The sequence below is a fragment of the Neoarius graeffei genome, chromosome 19 (assembly GCF_027579695.1).
Source record: "Neoarius graeffei isolate fNeoGra1 chromosome 19, fNeoGra1.pri, whole genome shotgun sequence".
In the NCBI taxonomy this organism is placed as follows: Eukaryota; Metazoa; Chordata; class Actinopteri; order Siluriformes; family Ariidae; genus Neoarius; species Neoarius graeffei.
Window position 1 is genome coordinate 58124202 of NC_083587.1, and position 14225 is coordinate 58138426.

General features: G+C 42.2%; 1 protein-coding gene across 3 annotated transcripts in view; it reads left to right on the forward strand.

Annotated features, from left to right (window-relative positions):
* znf385d (zinc finger protein 385D) overlaps window positions 1–14225 on the forward strand; it is a 222923-nt gene that overhangs the window by 136160 nt on the left and 72538 nt on the right. For all 3 annotated transcript variants that reach the window (XM_060900350.1, XM_060900352.1, XM_060900351.1), the window contains one exon: window positions 4431–4538. In XM_060900350.1, coding sequence (XP_060756333.1) covers window positions 4431–4538 — 108 coding nt within the window. The remainder of the gene's footprint in view (window positions 1–4430; window positions 4539–14225) is intronic.

Sequence of the window (14225 nt, forward strand, 5' to 3'; positions counted from 1 at the left end):
TGAAATGGAATATGCCTGCAGTACATGATGATGTTTCACATTTATTCATTCAGCAGACACTTTTACCCAAAGCGAAATAGAATCCAATAACAAGCCAAAGGACATGCCTAAAGAAATGGTGTAATGACAAATCAAATTCATACAATTTTCTCCTTAAGCCAAATGGAGCGGATCAGCCGTGATACGTTTGGTGTTTGATATTCGCTTTTTTAATTTTGCACTGAAGCTAGGAGTTTAATGGTGCTAACAAATAATGAAAGTCAATCTCAAAATCCATGAATCTCCTTTGTAAATATCTGCTTCAATCCACATCCGGTTCCTTGATGTGGTTTAGGACACTTTGACTTTAAGTATTGTTTTGTTTTTGTTTTTTTTGGGGGGGGGGGGGGGTATTTATACTTAACTTGAGTGTTATTGAAATTGAAAAAGTGTATACCCTTTTTGAAATTTACATTTTATTCAGGCTATTTTATTTAGCTCGTCATTTGAAGCTAAGATTTAAAGATTTGGTCATTTTTAATGGAAAATCCTTAGCAGAAGACAAGGCAATAAACACAGATTGATGTTGGACTGCATACAGCACTGTGCAAAAGTCTTAGGCACCCTATTTTTTTTTTTCATACAAACTTTGTTATAGATTTCAATTTTATGACTTCTACATTATTGAGTCAAAACATTACAAAAACATTCATGGCTCACCTTTCCTCCAAATTTCCTTCAAATACGTTCACTACTTTTTGAGTTACGTTGGGAAAAGACAAACAAACGGATGCGAAAACAACTTCCTCCAAAGTTGGTGGAGGTAATGAATGAATGAATGAATGAATGAATGAGATATTACACTTTTTATACAGTTATAGTTACAGTTAATGTTGTAGAGTATGTGCAAGTTAGTTTCTGATCCTGCTTACATTACAGCAGTATGGGAAATAAGGAATTTTAAGCAGCTTGTTACAGGGCAGACAAGTCTGAAATGATTGTCTGTCCGTCCAAATTTGAGCCTGTCCGAATGACGGGCCAAAGGCCGAGAACGATGCAGCTGGGGGTCTGGGGCCTGCCTTTGGTCTCTGGAAGCTAAAGGGCTTTAGATGCCTGGAGATGGCTCCTCAGCTATTTCCAGGCACATTTTTGTGATCTTCAAAGGCCAAATTACACTGGGCATTAGTTGCTAATTACAGTACAAACTGAATATAATTTACAAGAAAATGTCAGAAGATTCAAGAAAAAAACATGCTTAAAGTTCTACCCAAGAAAACAGTAGCACACACAGGTCAGTTCCATGTCGAGAAAAAAAAGTATGGGGGGCCAAGGATGTTCCAGTTGGTTCCAACTTACTGGTACTCATATATACGTACTATAATAACACTCATGAGACATTATGTCAACAATGACTATTTTTATACTATGTTTATAATAAGTCTACAAGAAATTTAGTCATTAACAACACAACTATTCTTACATAATGGAGTTAAAATTTTGAGTCTGAGATCCCAAGTAATTTTGTAATAAAATGACTTTTAAAATGACTCCAAACTAGACATGGTGATATCATTTGGCATTCAGACTAAAATCTGCTGGACTAGAACTTAGAAAACAGAAGAAAATAATAAAAACTCTATTAAAATATAAATCTGCATCCTACAAAGCATAGGACTATGACTGGCATTCTTATTATGAATAAAAAAATGCACATTAATAATAAGGGTGGCACGGTGGTGTAGTGGTTAGCGCTGTCGCCTCACAGCAAGAAGGTCCGGGTTCGAGCCCCGTGGCCGGCGAGGGCCTTTCTGTGTGGAGTTTGCATGTTCTCCCCGTGTCCGCGTGGGTTTCCTCCGGGTGCTCCGGTTTCCCCCACAGTCCAAAGACATGCAGGTTAGGTTAACTGGTGACTCTAAATTGAGCGTAGGTGTGAATGTGAGTGTGAATGGTTGTCTGTGTCTATGTGTCAGCCCTGCGATGACCTGGCGACTTGTCCAGGGTGTACCCCGCCTTTCACCCGTAGTCAGCTGGGATAGGCTCCAGCTTGCCTGCGACCCTGTAGAACAGGATAAAGCGGCTACAGATAATGAAATGAGATGAGATAACCATTGATTGGCAGTTTGGCACTTAACTTAATACTGTACTGCAAAGTTTGATGTAAACTGAACTCTGTCATACCAGAATGCACTCCTACTCGCTGATGAGAGGCGACTTGTCATTCATCGAGAGCATCCGCGATCGTGTTATGACATAATGTGTTCGCCAAGCTTAACATTTGGAAGAAAACTGGAAGTAGATTAGACCCATCCATCCATTATCTGTAGCCACTTATCCTGTGCAGGGTCACAGGCAAGCTGGAGCCTATCCCAGCTGACTATGGGCGAGAGGCGGGATACACCCTGGACAAGTCACCAGGTCATCACAGGGCTGACACATAGGCCAAGTTTACATTAGACCGTATCTGTCTCGTTTTCTTCGCGGATGCACTGTCCGTTTACATTAAAACGCTTGGAAACGCCGGGAAACGGGAATCCGCAAGGGTCCACGTATTCAATCCAGATCGTGTCTGGTCCGGTGCTGTGTAAACATTGAGAATACGCGGATACGCTGTGCTGAGCTCTAGCTGGCGTCGTCATTGGACAACGTCACTGTGACATCCACCTTCCTGATTCGCTGGCGTTGGTCATGTGACGCGACTGCTGAAAAACGGCGCGGACTTCCGCCTTGTATCACCTTTCATTAAAGAGTATAAAAGTATGAAAATACTGCAAATACTGATGCAAATACTGCCCATTGTGTAGTTATGATTGTCTTTAGGCTTGCCATCCTTCCACTTGCAAGTGGTAAGTGATATGCGCTGGGATCACACACACAGCGGCTCAGTCCCGAATCACTGCTTGTGCACTTCACTCGCGCACTCTGTGAGCTGCGCAGGGCCGGAGTGCGCACCCTCCAGAGGGCACTCGCTGTTCAGGGCGGAGTGATTTGGAGCGCAGGATGCCTGCGGAGCCGAGCGTATCCGTGTATTGGTGTTGCTGTGTGCACGCGAATCGTGTATTGGTGCTGCTGTGTGCACACTAATCGTTTTAAAAACATTAATCTGATGATCCGCTAATACGGTCTAATGTAAACCCCACCATAGAGACAAACAACCATTCACACTCACAGTCAATTTAGAGCCACTACTTAGCCTAATCTGCATGTCTTTGGACTGTGGGGGAAACCAGAGCACCCAGAGGAAACCCACGCAGACACGGGGAGAACATGCAAACTCCACACAAAGGTCGTCATTGGCCACTGGGCTCGAACTCAGGACCTTCTTGCTGTGAGGCGACCATGCTAACCACTACACCACCGTACCACCCAGATTAGACCCATATCTTTACAATTTTTCATGGGCCATCCAGTTTGTTGCTTTTGAAATATAGACGGACAAATGTGAAAATTACCAGTCAATGTCCACCGGACTGGCCTTATTTCCTACACTGTTATCTCATCTCATCTCATTATCTCTAGCCGCTTTATCCTTCTACAGGGTCGCAGGCAAGCTGGAGCCTATCCCAGCTGACTACGGGCGAAAGGCGGGGTACACCCTGGACAAGTCGCCAGGTCATCACAGGGCTGACACATAGACACAGACAACCATTCACACTCACATTCACACCTACGGTCAATTTAGAGTCACCAGTTAACCTAACCTGCATGTCTTTGGACTGTGGGGGAAACCGAAGCACCCGGAGGAAACCCACGCAGACACGGGGAGAACATGCAAACTCCACACAGAAAGGCCCTCGCCGGCCCCAGGGCTCGAACCCAGGACCTTCTTGCTGTGAGGCGACAGCGCTAACCACTACACCACCGTGCCGCCTCCTACACTGTTATAGCACCGATAAACTATCAGTCCCTCACCAGTCCATCTTTTTTTTTCTCTTGAAGTTAAAAACACAAACATAGCGGTTCTCATGTTACCAAGAAAGCAGAAAAGTCCTGATGACTCTCCCATGCAGGAAAATGTATAAACTGTTACAAAACGCTGACACGAGAGACTCTTTAGATAAATGTTCGATAAATTTGAAATGTTAAACTTTAAATCTTAAATAAACTTTTCTTTATAACAATTGGCTTTTTGTCTTTTGTTGGTGTTTGCAAGGTTACATGTTTTCTTTTCAATACAAATCTTTAGTAAGTTGGGACCAGGGTGTACAACTAGAATTTTAACTCGGGCTGATGGCAAATAATGGAAAGCCAGATAGCTCTAAGGTGGGATGAGGACATGTGATGTTCAACAGCCAAATATACTTTCACACTCTGCACAGCTGTTTTTCTGTCAAGAAGCCCCCAAGCTCATTTTTATCTCTCTGCTGGATGAGTATCTGCTGTTGTGATGTTAATTAGTTTCTCTCTCTCTCTCTCTATGTGTCTGTCTATCTGTCTGCTCCTTCGTCCTGCAGATGGACCCGGTTCAGAAAGCAGTCCTACATCACACATTTGGCATTTCTCCTTTATCTAAAAGGAAGCATGTCTCCTGCAACGTGTGCCAACTGCGATTTAATTCACAGGTAAGAAAGACAGAGACAATCCACAGGATTCTCATCCACAAGATGTTTTTTTTATTGTGTGTTTGCGGGCAATTCTTTAGCAGAGACGCCAAAATTATGAAATTATTAAGACTGCCTTAACTTGTCAGCTCAGTGATATTGCTCAAGTACAGAATCCAAGGCAAAATATACTGAAAAGCATATTTAAAAATCGCCGCAATGACAGCAATGTCGCTTCAGAGAAATCTTGGTTTGAATTTTAAGAAATGAAAGTTCAGTTTTTTTCTGATGTAATTCCGTTACTGACTTTTCTTTCCTCATAAAAGATTTTGTGTTCAGAGTTGAACGTAGCCAATTTTTCTATGCTTTAGGGTCAAAAGATACCCCATACAGTCTGATTTTTTTTTTTATTTAATACCATTATTTTGAGTACTGCAACTAAAACATTTATCACATTTTGCTGTGAATGTAATTCCATTACTGAAGAACTATGCTTGGTTAAAACTAACACTAATTTTAGGATTTATGTTTCACAAAAAAAGATCATTCTGCGCTATTTGATTCACGAAAGTGAGCCAGTAAAGATTTTAGTGGTTCCTTCAGGGTTTTAATTGTGTTTATGGTGTTCTATAATACTGTAGTTGTTCCTGATGGTTCCTGATGGCTTATAGAGGTTTTCGACCCACGTGACCGTTGCCATGTCAACAAGTAGCCGGCGCCATTTTGACGGTCACAAATATGGCGACTACCGGTAGCGATACACTGTTGATCATGACGAAGTCTCATTGTCGAGTATTTTATCCGGCCTAGATGACGCGAGTAAGAAGCGATATCACCAGAAAATCAATGATGCTGGTGTACGTGATCCGTACACGTTACCAGGCTATCTTTTTCTGGCTTTGCAGCGCAGGTGATCTTCCTGACCTGCAGTCAGGCGTGTGGGAAATACCAGGGAAAAAACATAAAAGAAAAAGGAGCAAGATGCAGAAAACACCTTTACTATCCAGCGACGTAGGGCATTTACAGGGCGAGCAGAGGGAGAGGTATTTGCAAAAATTGAGGTTAGCAGGCTTAGAGAACGACGTTTACCTGCTTCCACCAGGATTGTTCACTGACGTATGGAAGTACACCAAGCCCTCGTCTTTACCTGACTTGGGCCCACATGATCTGTATACCTATGTCGTTAAAAACCAGGCTGGGTAACATGCCTACATCAGCGGGTCGTCCCTGGAGCCGGTGGTCGCCATCTTATTACAGCTAAGGTTTGTTCACATTTTCATTTACTTTCGGTCCTCAGGATAAACAAAATGTTATTAAATGTCATTGAAATAACTTCTTAGTCTGTTGAGACATGGCCCGTTATAAATTTGCTGTTACCAGGCAATGACCAAGAACTGTATTATTAGGGTCGGTGTAGTTGTAGCAGTGCACTAGCAGCTAGCTGTTAGCACTAGCTAATGTCAACAACATAGTAGCTGGTATGTTACTGTAGCAATGTTTACGTTCAGTCATTTGGATGACTGTTAAAACCTTTCAGTCTCAAGTTTTTCCTTTACTGTATTTACTAGTTTACTGAGCTAGCGCGCTCGCTCCCAGCCTGCCCGAGCTAGCGCACTCGCTCCCAGCCTGCCCAAGCTAGCACACTCGCTCCCAGCCTGCCCGAGCTAGCGCGCTCGCTCCCAGCCTGCCCAAGCTAGCACACTCGCTCCCAGCCTGCCCGAGCTAGCGCGCTCGCTCCCAGCCTGCCCGAGCGCACTAGCTCAGTAAACTAGTAAATACAGTAAAGGAAAAACTTGAGACTGAAAGGTTTTAACAGTCATCCAAATGACTGAACGTAAACATTGCTACAGTAACATACCAGCTACTATGTTGTTGACATTAGCTAGCTTGACCTTCAAAATGGCGGACACCGGGGCGTCACGTGACCTGTGACGTCACGTCGAAATCCTCTATATTACTTTATTCTGATAGTAGTCATATATCCATGGGTTCTAGCAGCATTTTGAAGAGTAACCAAAAAACCCCTAATGGAAACCTTAAGGAACCTAATGGAAAGTGTAAATCTCATTTGCATTACATTACATTACAGGCATTTAGCAGATGCTCTTATCCAGAGCGATGTACCGTACAACACACCCAGAGCAGCCTGGGGAGCAGTTGGGGGTTAGGTGCCTTGCTCAAGGGCACTTCAGCCATTCTTACAGGTCCAGGGAATCAAACCAAAGATCTTTTGATCCCAAAGCTGCTTCTCTAACCATTCTCTACTTTCACATACCCATAATGCTTTGCGCCTTGGGGGGTAACCAGGCGCTATATTTGTTTACTAAGTCAGATAACCTCAGTCATTTCTTCGAATTCACAGGAGGGAAAAAATAACTTTTGCTGAGCACCAACTTGTTCAAATAACCATAAAAGGAATCCTGATTTAAAGTTTTATAGAATACCTAAAGAAGCTAAGCGTCGAAAAGCATGGTTAAACAGAATTCGCAGTCAAAATTTTACACTGACAGACAACACGTGACTGTGTTCTGCACACTTCAGTGGTGGAGTAAAGTCTGACGATCCAAGTCACGAAGCCTCTGTCTCTGTGTTTAGTCATAAAAAAAGTGCGAAAACCGAAAAACAAGGATGAGTCAAAGGACAACTTTATTGAAGGATCAACTTCTAAAACAAAGCACAAACGATACAGTGTACACAAAGCCCGGTGCACACGGGCAATTTTCCGTCGATCGGTCGCACAACTTTTTGATGCAAGCGAAAAATCGTTTTGTGTGCGGATATTTGCGATAGCGATTTTTTTGTTGCTTGCGACAGATCACAGGTATCAAACATGCTTGAAATTCTACGAAAAAAATTGCCAGTTGCTGACTTGTTGCAGACATATCGCCACATGTGCATGTCTTTGCGATAACAAAGCGATCACCTCCAAAGGTTAAACCAATCCCCACCCGCGAAGTAGTCACATGATTTCCACGTGACTTGCATCCTCCTCCCCAAATCACCCACTGGTTGCAGATAACGCACACATGCAGCTACCCGAGAGGGGAAACTTGCATCCAAAAATCATAATTCGCTTGCAACGCGAAGTCGCCTGTGTGTGACATGCTTAAGCTGACATGTCCATCCCTTTTTAATGTTTCTGTAGGTAGATCGAATGTAGTATTTGACCCTGTAGTCCTAACAGCTTCCTCTAACAGCCCAAAGATTGTCATAATCTGGCAGCATATGAGCTTGAGGAAAATCAAAGTGAAGGAAATCAAAATCAACGTCAACTTAAAAAAGAAATTTGATAGTTCTGCTGTGTTTACAGGATTTACTTGACTGAGTGAGTTCCGTGCTTGTGTTCCCATGCACAAAGCGTTTTGTATTTTCTTACGGCTTTCTTGTCATAACCAGCAGCCAGCAAAAACGATTACACTGTGGATTCTTTTATGATCAGTGTCTATCTTTCAAAGCTCTTCTGCCAACCTTTTACCTTCTGCAGGCAGTGGCGGTTCTAGACCAAAATTACTAGGGGGGCCGAGGTGGGGCCAGTGTTTTTTCAGGGGGGCACATATGGACAAAACATGGCAATATTTAAGCGTTCAAAATGTTTTGTTTAGTTTATTCATTCATTCATTCATTATCTCTAGCTGCTTTATCCTTCTACAGGGTCGCGGGCGAGCTGGAGCCTATCCCAGCTGACTACGGGCAAAAGGCGGGGTACACCCTGGACAAGTCGCCAGGTCATCACAGGGCTGACACATAGACACAGACAACCATTCACACTCACATTCACACCTACGGTCAATTTAGAGTCACCAGTTAACCTAACCTGCATGTCTTTGGACTGTGGGGGAAACCGGAGCACCCGGAGGAAACCCACGCGGACACGGGGAGAACATGCAAACTCCGCACAGAAAGGCCCTCGCCGGCCCCGGGGCTCGAACCCAGGACCTTCTTGCTGTGAGGCGACAGCGCTAACCACTACACCACCATGCCGCCCCATTATTATATCTATTATTTTTATTTTATATTTATTAATTATTATTCAGACTTCACACTTTCAGGGTAGGCTATATGAATTGTAGGCCAACACTGCTCACACACACACATTTGTTCAACATCACAAACCTGATGGTGCTGTACTTGATATGCATGCTGAATCTGGTTGTCCCAATGACTCGTTGGGTTGTCCCTCATTCTGTCCCTCAATCTGATCCTGAATGTCTTCATCCTCACTCTCAGATTGCCTTTCAGATGCCTCACTTTCCACCTCTCCAACCACCACCTCTGGCTCTCTCTCCACCTCTGGCTCTCTCTCTCCTCTTTCATAATCTTCATCTTCCTTACTCTCTCTATGTTGCTTTTTGCCAACAGGGGCAAAAAAGGACATAATGTCCTTCTTGCTCCTTTTCATGATAGCCTACAGTAGGCCTATACTAAAAAGTAAACGGAGAGGAATGTAGCCTCTACATATCACAAGGCCATTCGAGCTTTACAAGAAGGTTAAACACTGTCGGTTATTTTACCCATTTCCCAAAAATATTAAGTTAGGCTACTTATTGCTGTGCAACGCACTTTTAAGAAAACGCAATAAAACGGATTTATTATTGTAGTGAACAACAACAGTAAAACACGGATATGTGCAAACACTGATGTTACAAAATTGAATAACTTTCCTTACCTTCGCCTCTTTGCAGTAGCCTAGTCCTTGCAGGGCTGCAGCTGTTATCTCTCACGTCCGAAGTTTACAATTCGCGCTGCTGCTGATCTTTCTGCTGCAGGTAACAGTGTGCGTGTAGCGCTTTAAGGAGTCCGTGTAGAACACTCCGTCATGTCAGTTCCGATCTTCGAGCCAGCACACGTCAAAATTAATAAAGCTTATTATCTGTTCAGCACAGGGGCCACAACAGGGGCCAGGAGCAATTTTACAGGGGCACTGGCCCCCCCTGGCCCCTGTTTAAAACCGCCTATGTCTGCAGGTCAGTAATTGTCGGAACACCTGTGTTGACAGACGGAGAAGGCTGCTGACAGTCACCCAAAGTAGAGATGTTCAAAGCATTTGATATAACATTTACAAGTGCTTTTTTACCGACTGATTTCTCAAAGTCCACAGAAAAGACTTTGCAGATGTGAAAGTAGTCAATTAGGCCATGGCTTCCCCCATGGTGCATTAAGGTCCATTACATAATGGAAACCATTAGATTCATTCATTTGTCTTCAGAAAGTGCTTCATGGTAGTCAGGATCATGGTGAATCCAGAGCCTCTCTCAGAAACACTGGGTTTGAGGCTGGAATAAACCCTGGATGGGACACAATCCATTGCAGGACATCATGCACACATACAGTGCATTCCCACACTAATTTACAGTGGCATGCAAAAGTTTGGGCACCCTTACTGAAAATGTCTGTTACTGTGAATAGTTAAGTGAGCAGAAGATGAACTGATCAGCAAAAGGCATAAAGGTAAAGACGACACATTTCTTTTCAGCGTTTTCTGCAAGATTTGTGTATTATTTTTGTTTTGTACAATTGGAGAGTGAAAAAAGAAAAGGAACACCATGCGAAAGTTTGGGCACCCCAATACATTTGAGTTCTCAGGTAAATTTTACCAAGGTTCCAGACCTTAATTAGCTTATTGAGCTGTGGCTTGTTCAAATTCTTCATTGGGAAAGGTCAGATGATGCAGATTTCAAAGCTGTATAAATTCTCTGACTCTTCAAACTTGTCCCTAAAATCAACAGCCATGGACTCCTCTAAGCAACTCCCTCGCATTCTGAATAATAAAATAATTGATGCTCTCAAAGCAGGAGAAGGCTATAAGAACATAGCAAAGTGTTTAGCTGTTTCCTCAGATTGTAATGTTATTAAGAAATGGCAGTTAACAGAAACATTGGAGATCAAGGTGAGGTCTGGAAGATGAAGAAAACTTTCTGAAAGAACTGCTCGTTGGATTGCTAGAAAGGCAAATAAAAAACCCTGTTTGACTGCAAAAGACCTTCAGAAAGATTTAGCAGACCCTGGAGTGGTGGTGCACTGTTCTACTATGCAGCGACACCTGAACAAATACGGTACAACTATGACCTTCATGGAAGAGTCTTCAGAAGAAAACCTTTCCTGCGTCCAAGCCACAAAATTCAGCGTCTGAAGTTTGCAAATGAACATCTAAATAAGCCTGATGCATTTTGGAAACAAGTCCTGTGGCCTGATGAAAACAAAATAAAACTTTTTGGCCACAATGTGCAAAGGTATGTTTGGAGAAAAAAGGGTGCCAAATTCCAGGAAAAGAACACCTCTCCAACTCTGAAGCATGGGAGTGGATCGATCATGCTTTGGGGTTGTGTTGCAGCCTGTGGCACAGGGCACATTTCATTGGTTGAGGGAAGCATGGATTTGAATAAATACCAGCAAATTCTGGAAGCAAACATCACACCATCTGTAAAAAAGTTGAAGTTAAAAAGAGGATGGGTCCTACAATAAGACGATGATCCAAAACGCACCTCAAAATCTACAATGGAATACCTCAAGAGGCACAAGCTGAAGGTTTTGCCCAGGCCCTCACAGTCCTCTGACCTAAACATCATTGAAAATCTGTGGATAGATCTCAAAAGAGCAGTGCATGCAAGACAGCCCAAGAAACTTGTAGAACTGGAAGCCTTTTGCAAGGACGAATGTGTGAAAATCCCCCAGGTAAGAACTGAAAGATTATTAGCTGGCTACAAAAAGTTTGTACAAGCTGTGATACTTGCCAAAGGGGGTGTTACTGGGTACTAAACATGCAGGGTGCCCAAACTTCTGCTTCGGGCCCTTTTCCTTTTTGTCATTTTGAAAATGTAAAAGATGAAAATAAAAAATTGTTTTTGCTTAAAATATAAAAGGAATGAGTCATCTTTAACTTTATGCCTTTTGGAGATCATTTCATCTTCAACTTGCTTAACTGTTCACAGTAACAGCAGTTTTGACCAGGGGTGCCAAAACTTTTGCATACCACTGTATACCCACAGGTAACTCAGCATAGCTAATCCACCTACTCATGTTTTTTGAGGTTGTGGGGAATTTGGAGGACCTGGTGGAAACCCACATATTCCCAAGGCATACCCACAATTTATTTTCATAATTGTTTCAAAAACATCAAAGTTGTCAGCCACTATTATGGCACTTTGACCAACAGGACAAAAGAAAACTTTTAGCAATATCAACTTTTCCCTCAGATCTTTTAGTAAGTTCCGAATAAAAAAGTCTTCATAAAATTACATTTAGCATTGATGAGTGGGTAGTTCATATGTTCATATGGAATTTGGTAAACACTCAAACCATTAAAACCCTGTCCTGAATGTAGTTTTAGGTCAGTTCTTCTGCAGTCCAGGCTTCCAGGATGAACAGATGGGATGGATTTTGGTTTCAGAATAAAATGCATCACTCATCATACTTAGCTGGATAGTTTGTTGCTAATGAAGGATGAACAGGGAGACGTCCATGTTTTGTTTTTTTCACACTTTGTAGGTAAAAAATTATTTAATTCTGAACTTGGTCTTATGAGGTAAGTTGAATGTAGCAGTACACTCTTGTGTTAACTAGCAGATGAATTAGCAAGTCCCTGGGCAGACAGTGTTTGCCAAGTGGAATTAGAGCAGTCAATGTTTCACATTTTACATCCCAGGCACCAAACCAATATTGGCCCATCATAGCGTTGTCCAAGTTTATAGGGAAGGATTCCAGTAGTGGTTTCCTATTGCCTTCTACTGGATTATTTATACAGGTTTACTCCTTTCAACCATTCACACCTATGGGCAATTTAGAGTAGCCAGTTAACCTAACCACATCTTTTTGGACTGTGGGGGAAGCCAGAGCACCCAGAGGAAACCCACGCAGACATGGGGAGAACATGCAAACTCCACACAGAAAGGCCCCCATCAGCTACTGGGCTTGAACCCAGAACCTTCTTGCTGTGAGGTGACAGTGCTAACCACTACACCACCACACATGTTGTAGTCAAGACCACCTAAATCGAGACCAAGTTATGACTAAGACCAAAGTGTATCAAGACCGGGACAAGACCAAGACTTTGAGGGGTTTGAGATCAAGACAAGGCCAAGACCAAGGCATGGCGAAACCGAGTCAAGACCAGGACCAGACCAGTGGGTATGAATGGGGCAGGGCAGGGTGGGGTGACAGTCGTTAACATAGAAGAAAAATTTCAAATTCGCAATGAGTCACATTATTGGTTGCATTTGAAGCTAGAAATTTTTCAGCCAATCACAGTAACAATGTTAAATAAACCAGACAATGCAGAGGGAATTTAGTGAAATCCCTGCAGTTGTGGTCTTGACTGGTCTTGAAATAAAATCCAGAGTCCTCCATGTTGGAGACTGAGACAAGACCAAGTAAAAATGCGGTCGATTCTGAGACGAGACCGAGACCTTCACAATGTGGTCTTGAGATCGGTCTCAAGTACTACAACACTAGTCCATCATTTATGTTGGGTGGCCACGTTTATTATACAACATTATGCTAGTCTTGGAAAGCTCCAACCTTGGAAAAGGAGCTTTTTATAACAACCCTAACAATGTTACGTTCGCAATGTTTACGAAACAGAGTTTACTACCTTTGAGTAAACCCACTGCTTGAGTCTCCAGTGAGAATGAAATGTATGGCATCCATTTCTCAATCTAATTTGAGAAAATTGTTTCCTTCACACGTTTGTAGTGGGTCTGAACTCAGCAGAATTTTTATTCCTCACATTCCTCCAAAATTAAACAGGCCTCCGCTGAGTGCTTTAGTTCAGGGACAGACATTAAGAGATGACTTTGGAAATGAAGTCCGGCTGTTGTGACCATTTTAGATTTTCCTGACCTAAAATGCCGAAGACTTTGTACTTTGCAGGAAATTATTCAGCAGGCGTTTATTTGAAGTAAGAATGTATTTCAGTGGACTGTAGAATTAAGTGTGTAATGATTCAACTTCTTCATCTATTTGTTGTTATATATATATGAATTTTCAGGTGCTCTAGCTCTGATTTGTTTGTTTTCTGGACTGCTTGAGATAAATGAATGTTGCAAAGACCTTTTAATTCACCTATTTGAAACAGATGAGATGTAAACAAAATTTAGACTTGTAGTTTCATACAAGAATTTCTCAGGACCGACTGAGGATAATTGTTTTGATTTAGGAATACTTCAGTCCTGAGTCGTAAACTCAGACTTCCTGACTTTGATTTATGTGGACTTTTTTCATGCGTGTTCAGGAAGGTGGATTACTCAAAACAAGAAGTCTTGTGGAAACAGTCAACAAACATTTTTTTGTTTTATGTGATTTAATATAGAACTATTCTTCTCAGAGGACTGGAAATTGCAAAAGCCCATTGAATGTTTTTTTTTTCTTTTACCAGTGAAACCTTTTAATCTTTTAGTTATGACAGTGGCTATGAAAATATCTTAAAAATGGTGGGGGAAAAAAGGGTATGTAGCAAGAGAAGTGTGTGCCAAAAAGCTCCATTTTTGTTTCATCAGACCATAAAACACAGTTCCAGTCAAAGTTGTAGTAGTGTTTCGGAAACTTCAGTTTGTAGTTAGCTGACAGAAAAGGCTTTTTTCTGGCAAAACTTCCAGATAATCTGTTGGCATGGAGGTGGAGTCTGATGCTGGGTTTGGAGACCCCAAGAGTTTACTTTTTCTTGTAATTCACCAACAGTGATCTTTGGGGATTTTTTTTTTTTAATTTACCTCT